This window comes from Sus scrofa, chromosome 7, assembly GCF_054392235.1.
Source record: "Sus scrofa isolate SSC_HxYL_T2T_F1_AM1 chromosome 7, Sscrofa_HxYL_maternal_Yorkshire_Landrace_v2.0, whole genome shotgun sequence".
In the NCBI taxonomy this organism is placed as follows: Eukaryota; Metazoa; Chordata; class Mammalia; order Artiodactyla; family Suidae; genus Sus; species Sus scrofa.
Window position 1 is genome coordinate 107,735,298 of NC_139389.1, and position 13,447 is coordinate 107,748,744.

At 36.6% G+C, this 13,447-nt stretch overlaps 1 protein-coding gene across 37 annotated transcripts in view; it reads right to left on the minus strand.

Annotated features, from left to right (window-relative positions):
* The window catches only part of NUMB (NUMB endocytic adaptor protein), a 174,252-nt gene that overhangs the window by 31,323 nt on the left and 129,482 nt on the right, over positions 1 to 13,447 (minus strand). For 18 of the 37 annotated variants that reach the window (XM_021099490.2, XM_021099479.2, XM_021099487.2 and 15 more), the window contains one exon: positions 10,314 to 10,388. The exons of 2 other annotated variants lie outside the window; for them this stretch is intronic. In XM_021099490.2, the coding sequence (XP_020955149.1) occupies positions 10,314 to 10,388 (75 nt within the window). Of the gene's footprint in view, positions 1 to 4,333; positions 4,367 to 10,313; positions 10,389 to 13,447 lie in introns of all 37 variants that reach the window. 17 more of the 37 variants (XM_084969730.1, XM_084969725.1, XM_021099482.2 and 14 more) reach the window with 1 other exon arrangement.

The following is a 13,447-nucleotide window of genomic DNA, read 5'->3' on the forward strand; positions in this document are numbered from 1 at the left end:
GGGAACTACATCTATTCACTTGTGATAGAACATGATGGAAGATAATATGAGGAAAAGAGTGTGTGAGTGTGTGTGTCTGGGCCACTTTGCTGTACAGCAGAAATTGACACAACATTGTAAATCAACTATGAAAACAAGGTGTTTCAGGGTCTCAGGGCTTTTTTCCTCCCTTCTCTTTTAGGATTTGTATACTCTTACAAAGGGTTAATAATACAGCCCTGTAACATATCCAGGTTTATCTGTTCCTCACTGCTAAATCTTCTGGAGGCATTGCCCGTTAACTGGAGGAACAGGGAGGTCAGGCCCCCGGCAGGATTCAGACAGGGTGATAAGGTCCAAGACACAACTTAGGGAAAAGCAGCAGCAGTTCTGGCCATGATTCAGAATCAAGGCAAATAATTCTTCCATCTACCCACTTTTATGCAAATATGTTTGATGAAATACTTCTTGGTAACTGTTAGTTGTTTCTTTATCTTGGACCATTAAACTACACATGATATGAAGGCTAAGAAAGTATCAAAATTATGAGGAAGTGCACTAGATAAAAATTCCCTACCATATACTGTTCCATGAGATTCTTCATTTTTTAGCTTTCATCAAAACACAACTGACTAGCAAACTCAACAAGCCAAATCTCTTCCACTAGACTACCTTTTTTTTTTGGGGGGTCTTTTTGCCTTTTCAGGGCCACTCCCACGCAGCATGTGGAGGTTCCCAGGCTAGGGGTCGAATCGGAGCTGTAGCCGCCGGCCTACACCACAGCCACAGCAATGCGGGATCTGAGCCACCTCTGCGACCTACACCACAGCTCATAACACTGGATCCTTAATCCACTGATCGAGGCCAGGGATCGAACCTGCAATCTCATGGTTCCTAGTCAGATTCGTTAACCACTGCGCCACAACAGGAACTCCTAGACTACTTCTTATAGATTAGTGTGAGTGTGAGTTTAATGATGGCAACTTAGAAGATTTAAAAGGCTCCAAATTAAAGTTTTTCATTTAAAAGCACATTTCTAGAAAGATTATGAGTGATGCTTTTTCCTCCCTTGGTTTTCAAAGTCTTTGAATGACTTACTGTAAATTAAAAAAACTGAATATAAATAAAATGCTTTGCCTTTTTATAAAGAATTCTTCCCACAATAACATAAGAATTCTGCATTACATCTCTATCAGATGATGAATGTTCATTAAACTTATTGTAGTAATCATTTCATGACGTATGAAGTCGAATCATTATGCTGAGCCACAACTGATTTAGTGCTGTATGTCAATTATATCTCAAGAAAACTAGAAGGAAAAAAGAATTCTGAAAGTCATACTTGTTCACATTACAGAATTGCTTAGTATCTTTTAAGGAAATCCTATAGGAGTCTAACTCACTAGTATGATTTAAATATCTCCAAATAAATAAAATGTTAGTTTGAACCACTGGAAAAGATTCTTTAAAGCTTTAACTAATAAAAAAATAAACTGACCAGAGATAAAATCCAAAATTAAATTACTACCTTTAAAGAAGAAAGATAGAGGATAAACAAGGTCCTACTGTATAGCACAGTGAACTATATCCAATATCCTACGATAAACCATAATGGAAAATTTTTTTTTTTTTTTTTTTTGCCTTTTTGCCATTTCTTGGGCCGCTCCTGTGGCATATGGAGGTTCCCAGGCTAGGGGTCGAATTGGAGCTGTAGTCGCTGGCCTACACCAGAGCCACAGCAACTCAGGATCCGAGCCGTGTCTGCGACCTACACCACAGCTCACGGCAACGCCGGATCGTTAACCCACTGAGCAAGGGCAGGGATCGAACCCGCAACCTCATGGTTCCTAGTCGGATTCGTTAACCACTGCGCCACGATGGGAACTCCCGGAAAATATTTTTTTAAGGTACATACACACACATACATAACTGAATCAATTTGCTGTACAGTAAAAATTAACATAACATTGTAAATCTTCTATACTTAAATAAAAACAAAAAAGATAGGAAAAGAAATAAGTTAGAAAGTGGAGTTCCCGTCGTGGCTCAGTGGTTTAATGAACTGGACCTGGCATCCATGAGGACACGGGTTCAATCCCTCACCTCACTTAGTGGGTTGAGGATCTGGCGTTGCCATGAGCTGTGGTGTAGGTTGCAGATGTGGCTCAAATCTGGTGTTGCTATGGCTGTGGTGTAGGCAGGTAGCTGAAGCTCTGATTCAACCCCTAGCCTGGGAACCTCCATATGCTGTAGGTGTGGCCCTAAAAAGCAAAAAAAAAAAAAAAAAAAAGAGAGAGAGAAAATGCAAACCCTGGAGTCAGATTATTTGGGTTCAAATCCTAGCTACTACCCCTTATTATATCTGCGATTTCAGGCAAATCACTTAACCTCTGTAAACTTTAGTTTTGTTACTGTAAAACAGGGAAGAATAATCATTTCAGGGTTATTTTTAAGAATTGAGATAATTCATAGTTTTCTCTCTCGCCATATAAATTTACCATGTAACAAGATGCAGCAAAAACAGCTAAGAAGCCAGTGTGACCCAGTTCAGTGATACTGTAGATGCACCATGACCTAATTATATACAGCAATGAATACTGCCACCTTGGAACTGATTCTCAAGTGCAAACTATCTTCGTTTTCTAAAATCATGTTAAAACCTTTTAAAAATTAACGTGTTTTTTCTATAAACCAAATCAATATTTTCTACAACCTAGGCTTCAGAAACAAGAAAGACTGTTTTATTAAGTAGACAAATTAAAAACCGATCACTTAGAAGACAACTAAAATTGCATTTGTATTTTAATTGTGGTGATGTGAAATTGCTTTGAGAAATTCTATTTGGAAAAGAATGAGTGCTCCACAAAAAAATCTGCTTAACAATTATAGTGGCTATTTATAACGATTCAAGTGTCTACAGGATTATTTCTTTCTAGATATAGATCTCACATTCCATGGTCCTGTTAATTTAACTCAAGCTCAAAATAGCTACTAAAATTTTTTTTGTAAAAATAAAAAATATGTCTAAAAAATTTTTCTTTGTGACAGATGTGGGTAAATTACACAACTTTTAATTTCACATTGATAGAAGTTACTGAATTAAACTACTCAATCTAAAATCCTTCAAACTTATTTACGTTAGTATAAAGGTGACCTAAACAAGAACATGTAAAAAAAAAAATGGGTTATGACTAAAATATTTACTTGAGGAGGAAATGGGAACTAATCATTCTTTAAAACAAATTTCCAAAGTAACAAAACCACCCAGTGGAAAACCAACTGCGATAGGATTTTTATAAACAAACTTTTAGTAATGTATACTCAGTTATTCAATGAGAGTAGTTTTTTTTTTTTTTTTTTTTTTTTCTTTTTAGGGCCACACATACAGCATATGGAAGTTCCCAGGCTAGGGGTGAATCAGAGCTACAGCTGCCAGCCTATACCACATCCACAGCAATGTGGGATTGGAGCTGCGTCTGCAACCTATACCAAAGCTCATGGCAATGCCAGATCCTTAATCCACTGAGTGAAGTCAGGGATCAAACTCTCATCCTCATGGATACCAGTCAGGTTTCTTACTGTTGAGCCACAATGGGAAGTCCCAAGAGTAGTTTTTTTAAAAATACTGTCTCAGTCTAAATTATTTTGCAGCACTTCCTCAAAACTAAACAATGATAAATTTAGACACAAAAATGTTAGAAATGTATTTATTTTTGTATTGTCATCCTATATATTCTTAATTCTAAGGAAATCTGAACACTGAACAATCATTCTTTGAAAAATATCTACATAAAGAACATTCCATATATGACAGATATTTGGTAGACTATTCATTAAGACAGTTTTTCTCAGACTAGCATTCCAAGTTAAAAGTCATAGGATCCCCAGAGATAAGTTTATGTACTTTTACTTACTTGCCCTGAAATTTAATTTTAGTTGAGAAAAAGTAAGAGCAATGAATGTAAAATTTGGGATACATTTAATTTTCACTTTAATTTCTTCCCATTTCTCTGTCAATACTGAGCACTTAGTAAAACTAACTTGTTAAAAAACTCAATATGCTAATATGAACAATTTTGCAAGATCAAATTAAATTTCTTTTAATGCCTCGTCTTGAAGAGGCAATTCTTTTTTAACCTACTTGATGTATTTACTGGACTTTCCTATGTATCATCATATTTAGGTAACATTATAGATAGCAGCTTTCCAATTCACTAAATTCCACAGTCAGATCAATTCCTGTATTATAAAGAAACCGAAGATGTAGTCCTTAAAAAAAAAAAAAAAAAATGTCAGTGCTATACTAGGGGTGTAACTCCTTATAAAGCAAGCACGAATGTGGCATCAAACTTACTTTTCCAAAGAAGCCTTTGAAGAACTTCCTTTCCTGGAGGAACAGGGGGACAAGTCGAGCGCTATTATTGTATGGGCTAAATGTCCCAGAGTTTCAGAGCAATAAGCACATAGAGAGTTTGGATAAAGGGCAAAGTAGAAGGGGAGGGAGTGAGAGTTTTAAAGAGTTATCCATATAAGGAGTGACAGGGGGAAAGGAAGGGTGTGTGAAAATGCAATGAAACATACTGTATGGCCTAAGAAGTCAAGGAGAATGAGTAGAAACCAGAACCTGTATCCATGCAGAGAAAGTAATTAGTTCAGTATTCTCTATTTACTTTAAAACAGAGATTATTCAAATTTGGCAGCAGAAAAAAAGATTAGGACATACTGGTTTGATGGGATTTGCATTTAAAATTTCCTAATAGTGAATGATGGTAAATAGATTGGTTCCACATATATTTTCAATTTGAAATCAGTGGTCAAATATGTGGAAGTCACTAATTAAAAAAACAGTCCACATTCAAATGACCACATAGTAACATTAAAAAATGCCACATATAAAATTAAATTAGGAGTGTGCAGGAAGGGTCCTTGTCAGACTTTTTTCTTGTTGAGGCCAAAATGTCACTTAGAGAATCCTTATTTATGTGTAAGGATTGATTTGTATGTATGTGTGTGTTGACCAATTTCACAATAATCATGAGGAAATAATAGATATGTTCTACTTGAAACACAGAATAAATCTCATTGTGTGGATCAATGGGTTTGGCAGCATCTCTGGAGTGCTGGGACGCAGGTTCCATCCCTGGCCCGGGACAGTAGGTTAAGATGCAGTGCAGGTTTGCAACTGTGGCTTGGATCTGATCCCTGGCCTGGGAACTCCACATACCACCGGGCAGCCAAAAAAGAGGAAAACGAAAAAGAAAAAAAAAAAAAGGAACACAAGGCCAATGCTTTCATTGGAGCTGAGAAAACAAATACATCTAAGAACCAAATCACACCTGTGAACCACAACTGAGATTTGAGCAACTGAATGGTTTTCTTTTTAAATGCTGTTTTAGAATAAAGAAATTTGCATTGCCAGTTAACAAGCATACAATTGTGAAACTATGTAGGTAAGAGAGACAACTATTTATGGTCCCAGCACCAATTTGTAAGCATATACGAACTTTGAAAACTGACCACCATTTAATATCTGAAGAACTTATGCAAAGTAGATGAGTTCTAACTCACCCACGCTAGCTTAACTTTAACACTTCCTATTGGTTGAATAATACTTTAAGACTTTACCTTTTATAATCCTTTTTTTTTTTTTTCTTTTTGGGGCTGCACCGGCAGCATATGGAGGTTCCCAGGCTAGGGATCAAATTAGAGCTGCAGCCGCTGGCCTACCCCACAGCCACAGCAACCTGGGATCCAAGCCACATATGCAGCCTACATCACAGCTCATGGCAACGTCAGATCCTTGATCTCTGAGCAAGGCCAGGGATTGAACCCGCATCCTCATGGATCCTAGTCGGTTGGCTAACTGCTGAGCCATGAAGGAAACTCCTATAATCCATTTTTAATATTGAATAAATGTCTAGAAAGAGATAACTATAGAAATTTGACTCCCTCAGATATTTTATAAACTCATTCAATACTCTGAAACACTGAATAATTTGTTTCCTTTCTAGGTTTTGAAAATCACAAACAGCATCGAATGTTTCCAAAAAAAACGTTTCGAACTTAAGGTAGAAATATAATAAAGTAATTGGGGTAGACTAAGCTTATTTCTGCTGCCAAGTTTGGTGAGCCTAGTTTTGTTAGACTTCTACCTAACCACCAATTTTTAAAGATGCAGCCAAAGTTAAAAGATTCACCATTGTTTAGAGACATGGAGGTGAGGGAAGGAGATCCGTTAGTAATTAACTTAGCTCCCAGGAAAGCTCTAGTTAAACATGGAGTTTTGCTTTCTTTTCACAAAAGATCTCAGCTGTTAATGAAAAAAAAGTTGATGTGCAAGATGCATAAAAAGACAGTTATTAGGTTAGAGAATAACATTAATTTTTTTAAAAGAAAAAATTTTGTTATGATTCTTTTACCTGCTAAAACAAGAACATATATTAAAACAAATATCGAATAGTGAATAAAAAAACCAACATATTAGAAACTGATTGTATAATGAACTAGTCTAAAACCAAGACAGAGATGGCAAGACAATTACAGAAATAATGGGAAGAAAAGACCTTTTAAAAAGAAAGACATCTTGGACCAGTGTCAAGCAAGATAACCAAAGGCCTGATACACTTTTTATAAAAGAGAATGATAAATGTCAGTACTCCTCACCATGCAACCATAAAGGCACTGAAAATGGGCAACAATCTAAGTCCTTAAGTGGCTAATTCATAAAATTATGCCACAAAGTAAATGAATTGAAAATAGCTATAACAAATTTTATGCATATAAAGTAAAAAAAAAAAAATTCTCTGAGAAGTATGTGTTGTTTAGTAATAATACCTTTTCATTTGAGAATATTAAGTATGCTGATACATTCTAACTGAACTTAAAGTAATCCTAAATTGTAAGGGACTACTTTGAGGAAAAAAAATAAGACTTGCGAATTATTCTGCTTTCTCAATCCCCTATAAATTTTAAAAAATACTAGAATTTTACATTTTTAGTTCAAAGATCATTTAAGTGACAGGTTTAAGATGTTTGTTTCTGTACTTAACTAGCACATATAAACTATATAGTTCTTTAAATTTTAAACCTTTTTTGGCATTCAAACTTGCTTCAGATATGCTATTTTTTAATCTGAAGGCATGCAAACTTTTGCTTTCATTGATTTGAAATTCTAAGAGAAAGATCTATATATAAGAATAAACAAACATAGCTTCTTCATACAGCATTAGAAAGGGTTTTGATAGAAGTTTCATTGAGTATAATAAATAGGAGACTGGCACTAGCCTCCCAAAAATTCAATCTCATTTTTAAAAGTATGTGTTTACCTATGCAAAATTATTATGGAACACTTGCTCCAAATCTCTTGGCTAGGGTTAGTCTGAAAAATTTCAAAAGAACTTCCTGAATCAAAAGTTCAGAGATGGGGAGTCCCCATCGTGGTGCAGCGAAAACGAATTCGACTAGGAACCATGAGGTTGCAGGTTTGATCCCCGGCCTCGCTCAGTGGGTTAAGGATCCAGCACTGCCGTGAGCGGTGGTGTAGGTCGAAAACTTGGCTGGGATCTGACATGGCTGTAGCTGTGGTGTAGGCTGGTGGCTACAGCTCTGACTCAACCCCTAGCTGGGAACCTCAAAGTGCAAAAATTTAAGAATGTCCAGAAAAGCAATCAATAAATATAAAATTTCATTTCAGTCAAAAAAGACCACAAGAAGGAGTTACCATCGTGTCTCAGTGGAAACAAACCTGACTGGTATTCATGACGATGCAGGTTTGATCCCTGGCCCTGCTCAGTGGGTTAAGGATCCAGCATTGCCAAGAGCTGTGGTGTAGGTTGCAGACATGGCTTGGATCTGGCATCGCTGTGGCTGTGGTGTGGGCCAGCAGGTGTAGCTCCGATTCCACCCCTATCCTGGGAACTTCCATATGCCTCAGTGGGGCCCTAAAAAAAGCAAAAATTAAAAAAAAATTTCACTCAATTAAAGAATCAATATAAACACTACAGACAGTGATGGAGTTTCTGCTGTGATGCAGTAGGTTAAGAATCCAACTGTAGCAGCTCAGGTCACTGTGGAGGTGCAGGTTCCATCCCTGGCCCCGGCGCAGTGGGTTAAAGGATCCAGGGTTGCCACAACTGTGGTATAGGTCACAGCTATAGCTCAGATTCAATCCCTGGCCCAGGAACTTCCATGTTGAGAGTAAAGCCATAATCCCCCCCCAATTAAACAGTGAATAGGGGCTATCTCTGGGGTTGCAAGAGATTTTCATGTACTATTTTTATTTGTATTTTGTATAATGAACTATGAAGACGGTAAACAGATGTTTTTCATAAAAAGTAGGATAAAGGAAAACCAGACAGTTAAGAAGACTGTTCATTAAGCAACTAAATACCACTTCTTAATTATCTTCTGGGCCAACTGAAACCATCCCTAGCTTTTCCTTATTTAAAGAATAAACATGAAGCCATACCCTGAATTAAAAGACTTTCTAAAGGCTCATTCCACAGCGACCTTCTGAATGTTCACTTATGTATGCTTTAAGATTTTAACAACTAAAGTTTGTTTCAGGTCAATCTAGTCTATTCATTGATTCATCTAATGTTTTCAGTCATTATTATTATTATTGTTATTATTTTTTTTTTTTGTCTTTTTTTTGCTATTTCTTGGGCCGCTCCCGCGGCATATGGAGTTTCCCAGGCTAGGGGTCTAATCGGAGCCGTAGCCACCAGCCTACGCCAGAGCCATAGCAATGCAGGATCTGAGCCACGTCTGCAACCTACACCACAGCTCACGGCAATGCCAGATTGTTAATCCACTGAGCAAGGGCAGGGACCGAACCTGCAACCTCATGGTTCCTAGTCAGATTCGTTAACCACTGTGCCACGATGGGAACTCCCATTAGTATTATGTTTAAAATATTCTTTAATGACTAGTTGGGCAAATCATTGTATTACTTTAAAAAATGTTCTTAGATAATCTTATATTCCTAGTGAACTTAGAATTATTTTGTTAAAGAAGAGACTGAATTTAAATTTCTAGGAAAATTATATTATCTGAGGCTATATTTAACTGGGGAATACTTCAGGTAGACATGGCTAGTCTATAAATTAAAAAGTTCCTTTAATATTAATGATGATTAAAAGGAGAGTACAAATAGACTAAGAAGGGCTTCAATCATTTAAGAATTTAAATGACCCAAATCTGAGGTAAAGGGTATATGTATGCACATGTGTCTATACATTATTTTTTTTTTTTTAGTTTTTTGTATACTATACTCAGTTATTTTTTTACCTCCTTTCCCTTCTATAACAGATTCAGACATTCATTCAAAAATATAATCCACTTCTCTGAGTTGGTTATTTCCTTTATTTTGTAGCTTTTATATTGAGGACTTATATAAGAGGTCATATAGAATGTACCAAGAAGCAGAAAAGTTTTGATTATGAAGCAAATTGAGGGGAAAAAAAAAAAAAAGCACTCATTAGTAGCCAAACCTGTGGCAGCCCACTATACCAGCAAACCCAAAGCAACATGTATTTAATGCTGTTTGGGGCAAGGGCATGCAGAAGTAATGCTTAAAGCTTTTAAAGCTTTCACAGAAAGGGGGAAAAGGCCACACACTGGAGAGAAGGAAGACTGTAAAGAGGGCTGTCAGAGTTTATGAAATATTCTTCAAACCTATCCAAAACATGAATTTAACACTTTAATCTGAACCCATCATCCTCTCCTTGACATGTGCCTGGAGGTGTACTATGACATAATTGGCAAAGTAAACATTCATTCTGCAAAAGAATTCTCCATTTCAAGTATGCTGAAGTTTGTGCAAAAGACAGAGGAACATATTTTTTATGTTACAGGGGTGTGGAAAAGGAAATTGGGGAATAGCAGTCATGATAAGTCTTCACAAAATACAAATCTTACCAGCCATCAACACAGATATGTCTATTTTCTACTTTTTCCTGGAAAGCTATTTCTTAGAGTGGACTTAAAATCAGTAATTTATAACCAAATTATCACAGTTAGGTTAAGACACTAACTATAACAGTTTTATCCTGGTTTTAGCATACTATTCATCTATAAGAACTCATACCATTTGTTTACTATGGGTTCTAAATTCAAAGTATCTTTTAGATCATAGCAGGCCTAAATTTTTGTCTTTTAAACCTATATCTTTGGATGGACAACATGAGATGCTCTTTATTAGTGAGCCCACATCTTCTGCCTTAAGAGAAACATTGTTCTTACTGGATAGTGGGTCACCAAAATTTACTGAGCACTATCTTTTGAGAAAATATTTATAGCATATAGATCAACACTGGCAACTATCAAATACATACAGCTTTTAATCTTTTTACAGCATCTTCACAGATGTGCATTCCTCTTGATTCATCAACTTCTACATGGCCAAGGTACTGTAGAAAGAAGAGAAAAGTTAGGGTTATTGCTATGATTACTGAGCAGCTAATACATATATGGTTGGTATTACATGGTAGAAAATTGAGTATTAAAATTCTTGCACTAAAGAAACTCATAGCCATTTTAGAAGAGTTAAGGTAATGTGACTTTACTTATGCTCATCATCCTCATATGAATGAGATTTGGAATAAACATCTCAAAGAATTGTTACAGAGGAGTAGGTGAAAAAGTACATGCTAAACACCAAATGTTACCTGAATCTACTGGACCTGAGGCATAATAGCCTGTACTAAACACAGTTACTATGTCTCTAGACACAAAAAAATCCTAAAACAAAGTGTGTGTGTGTATACTGAAAAAGGCACAAATAAAAATAACAGTTACTTAAGAGCTGAAGAGATCACGTATTCCTGTTATGGAAAAAACATTAGGAGTTCCCGTCGTGGCGCAGTGGTTAACGAATTCGACTAGGAACCATGAGGTTGCGGGTTCGGTCCCTGCCCTTGCTCAGTGGGTTAAGGATCCGGCGTTGCCGTGAGCTGTGGTGTAGGTTGCAGACGCGGCTTGGATCCCGCGTTACTGTGGCTCTGGCGTAGGCCGGTGGCTGCAGCTCCGATTCGACCTCTAGCCTGGGAACCTCCATATGCCGCGGGAGCGGCCCAAGAAATAGCTAAAAAAAAAAAAGCAAAACATTAGGGGAGGACAGAAAACTAAAATGAATTTTAAAGTAGTACATCTGAGCTTTAAAAGATGTGTAGAATTTGTTTTTTTGTTTTGTTTTGTCTTTTTGCCTTTTCTAGGGCTGTTCCCTCGACATATGGAGGTTCCCAGGCTAGGGGTTGAATCAGAGCTGCAGGTTGCCGGCCTACGCCATAGCCACAGCCACAGCCATGTGGGATCCGAGCCACGTCTGCGACCTACACCACAGCTCACGGCAACACCTGATCCTTAACCCACTGAGCAAGGCCAGGGATCGAATTCGAAACCTCATGGTTCCTAGTTGGATTCGTTAGCCACTGAGCCACAATGGGAACTCCAAAAGGATGTGTAGAATTTGAAGTAGAAATGGAAAGGTCGGGAAATTTTAGTTAGGTATAATTTAACAAAAGCTACAGGTGTGGAACAGAATAACTATATATCAGCAAGTATTCCTTCTGGGTAGAATAAGAGGCATATGCAGCTGGGAATCTGAACACTGGAATGAGGCAATGGAGAACTAACCAAGCCTTTTTTTTTTTTTTTTTTTTTGGCAAGTAGTAATATGATTCAAGTTTTACCTTTGTATGGGAAATGTTGAATGGACTTTCAATTAATTCTTTGGTTGATTCAGCTTTAGAAAGTATTCTTTCATGTTCTGTTGAAATTTGGCTTTTTTCAAAGCATATTACACATTGTCTTTTTTGGTCACACCCGTGGCATTAATAATACATTCTTAATTTACTGGTTCAATGAGTACAAAAAAAAGTACTGGGAAATAGTAAAATTTCAGTTCTGATATTTTAAAAAATTCTGACATCTCATTCTGGGCGCCTTGCCATATATACTGTCGATTTTTAAAAATTTGTTACTTTTTAAATTTATTCTCTATCCTTGAACACTGACTCAATGCTAAATTTTTTAAAAATTATGTTACCCTGCACTTTCTTTTTGTTCTACTGATACTTCTATTTTGATAAATGCTATATTGATCACTGCAGTTTAAGAATATATTTTAGTATCTGTTTGGGGCATGACCACTTGCACTAATTTTTATTCCACAAAATTTTCCTGGTTATTTCCCACATTTATTCTTTGGAATCAACCTTGAAATAATTTTGTTCAGTTTCTGCCCAATAAAACCTTTGGAATTTTAATTAAGATTACCTTAAATTCACTGGTTAATTTGAGAAAACCTGACATAATACTGACCCATTCCATCTAACATTATTATTATTTTTTTTTTTTTTTGTCTTCTAGGGTGGCACATGGAGTTCCCAGGCTGGGGGTCGAATTGGAGCTGTAGCCGGCGGCCTACATGCCAGCCACAGCAATGCCAGATCCGAGCCGTGTCTGCAGCCTGTACCATAGCTCACAGCAATGCTGGATCCTTAATTCACTGAGTGAGGCCAGGGATCCAACTGGCATCCTCATGGATGCTAGTCGGGTTCGTTAATCTAATACTATTTATTCAAGTTTTTTATGTCTCTGAAGTTTTGTGGTAGCCTTAAAATACACTCTTGTACATTTCTTTCTAGAGTAATATAAAGTATTTAATAATTGTTGTTATACCATGAACTGGTTTTGCCCATTATTTATGTATATATATGTGTATATATATATTTTTTTGATAGACTTTACTTTTTAGAGCAGTTTTAGGTTCATATAAAGACTGAGCAGAAAGTACACAGAGTTCCCATACACCCTCTGCCTTCCCTAGGTTCCCCCACCATCTAAATTCCACACCAGAGTGGTACATTTGTTTATCCATAGTTTACTAAATAAGGGTTTACTTTTGGTGTTATAAATTCTATGGGTTTTGACAGATTTATAATGACATGTATCCATCACTGTAGTACCATAAAGAAGAATTTCACTGTCTTAAAGATCCTGTGCTTCACCCATCATCTCTTCCTCTCCCCTAACTTCTGGCAACCACTGATCATTTTACTGCCTCCACAGTTTGCCTTCTCCACAACTGTCATAGAGTTGGAATCATACAACATGTAACCCTTCCAGATTTGCTTTTCTCATTTAATAATACACATTTAAGGACCCCCCCTTTTTAAAAAATCTTTATTTTTTCTTTTATAGTTGATTTACAATATTGTCAATTTCTGCTGTACAGCAAAGTGACCCAGTCATACATACATACATTTTTTTCTCACATTACCCTCCATTATGTTCTCTCACAAGTGACTAGATCCCTGTATTTTTTCATAGCTTGATTGCTCATTCAGTTTTAGCACTGAAAAATATCCCATTGTCTTGACATATCAGTTTATTTTTCCATTTATCTACTGACACCTTCCCTGCTTCCAGATTTTGGCAATTATTAATAGAGTGGCTATAAACATCA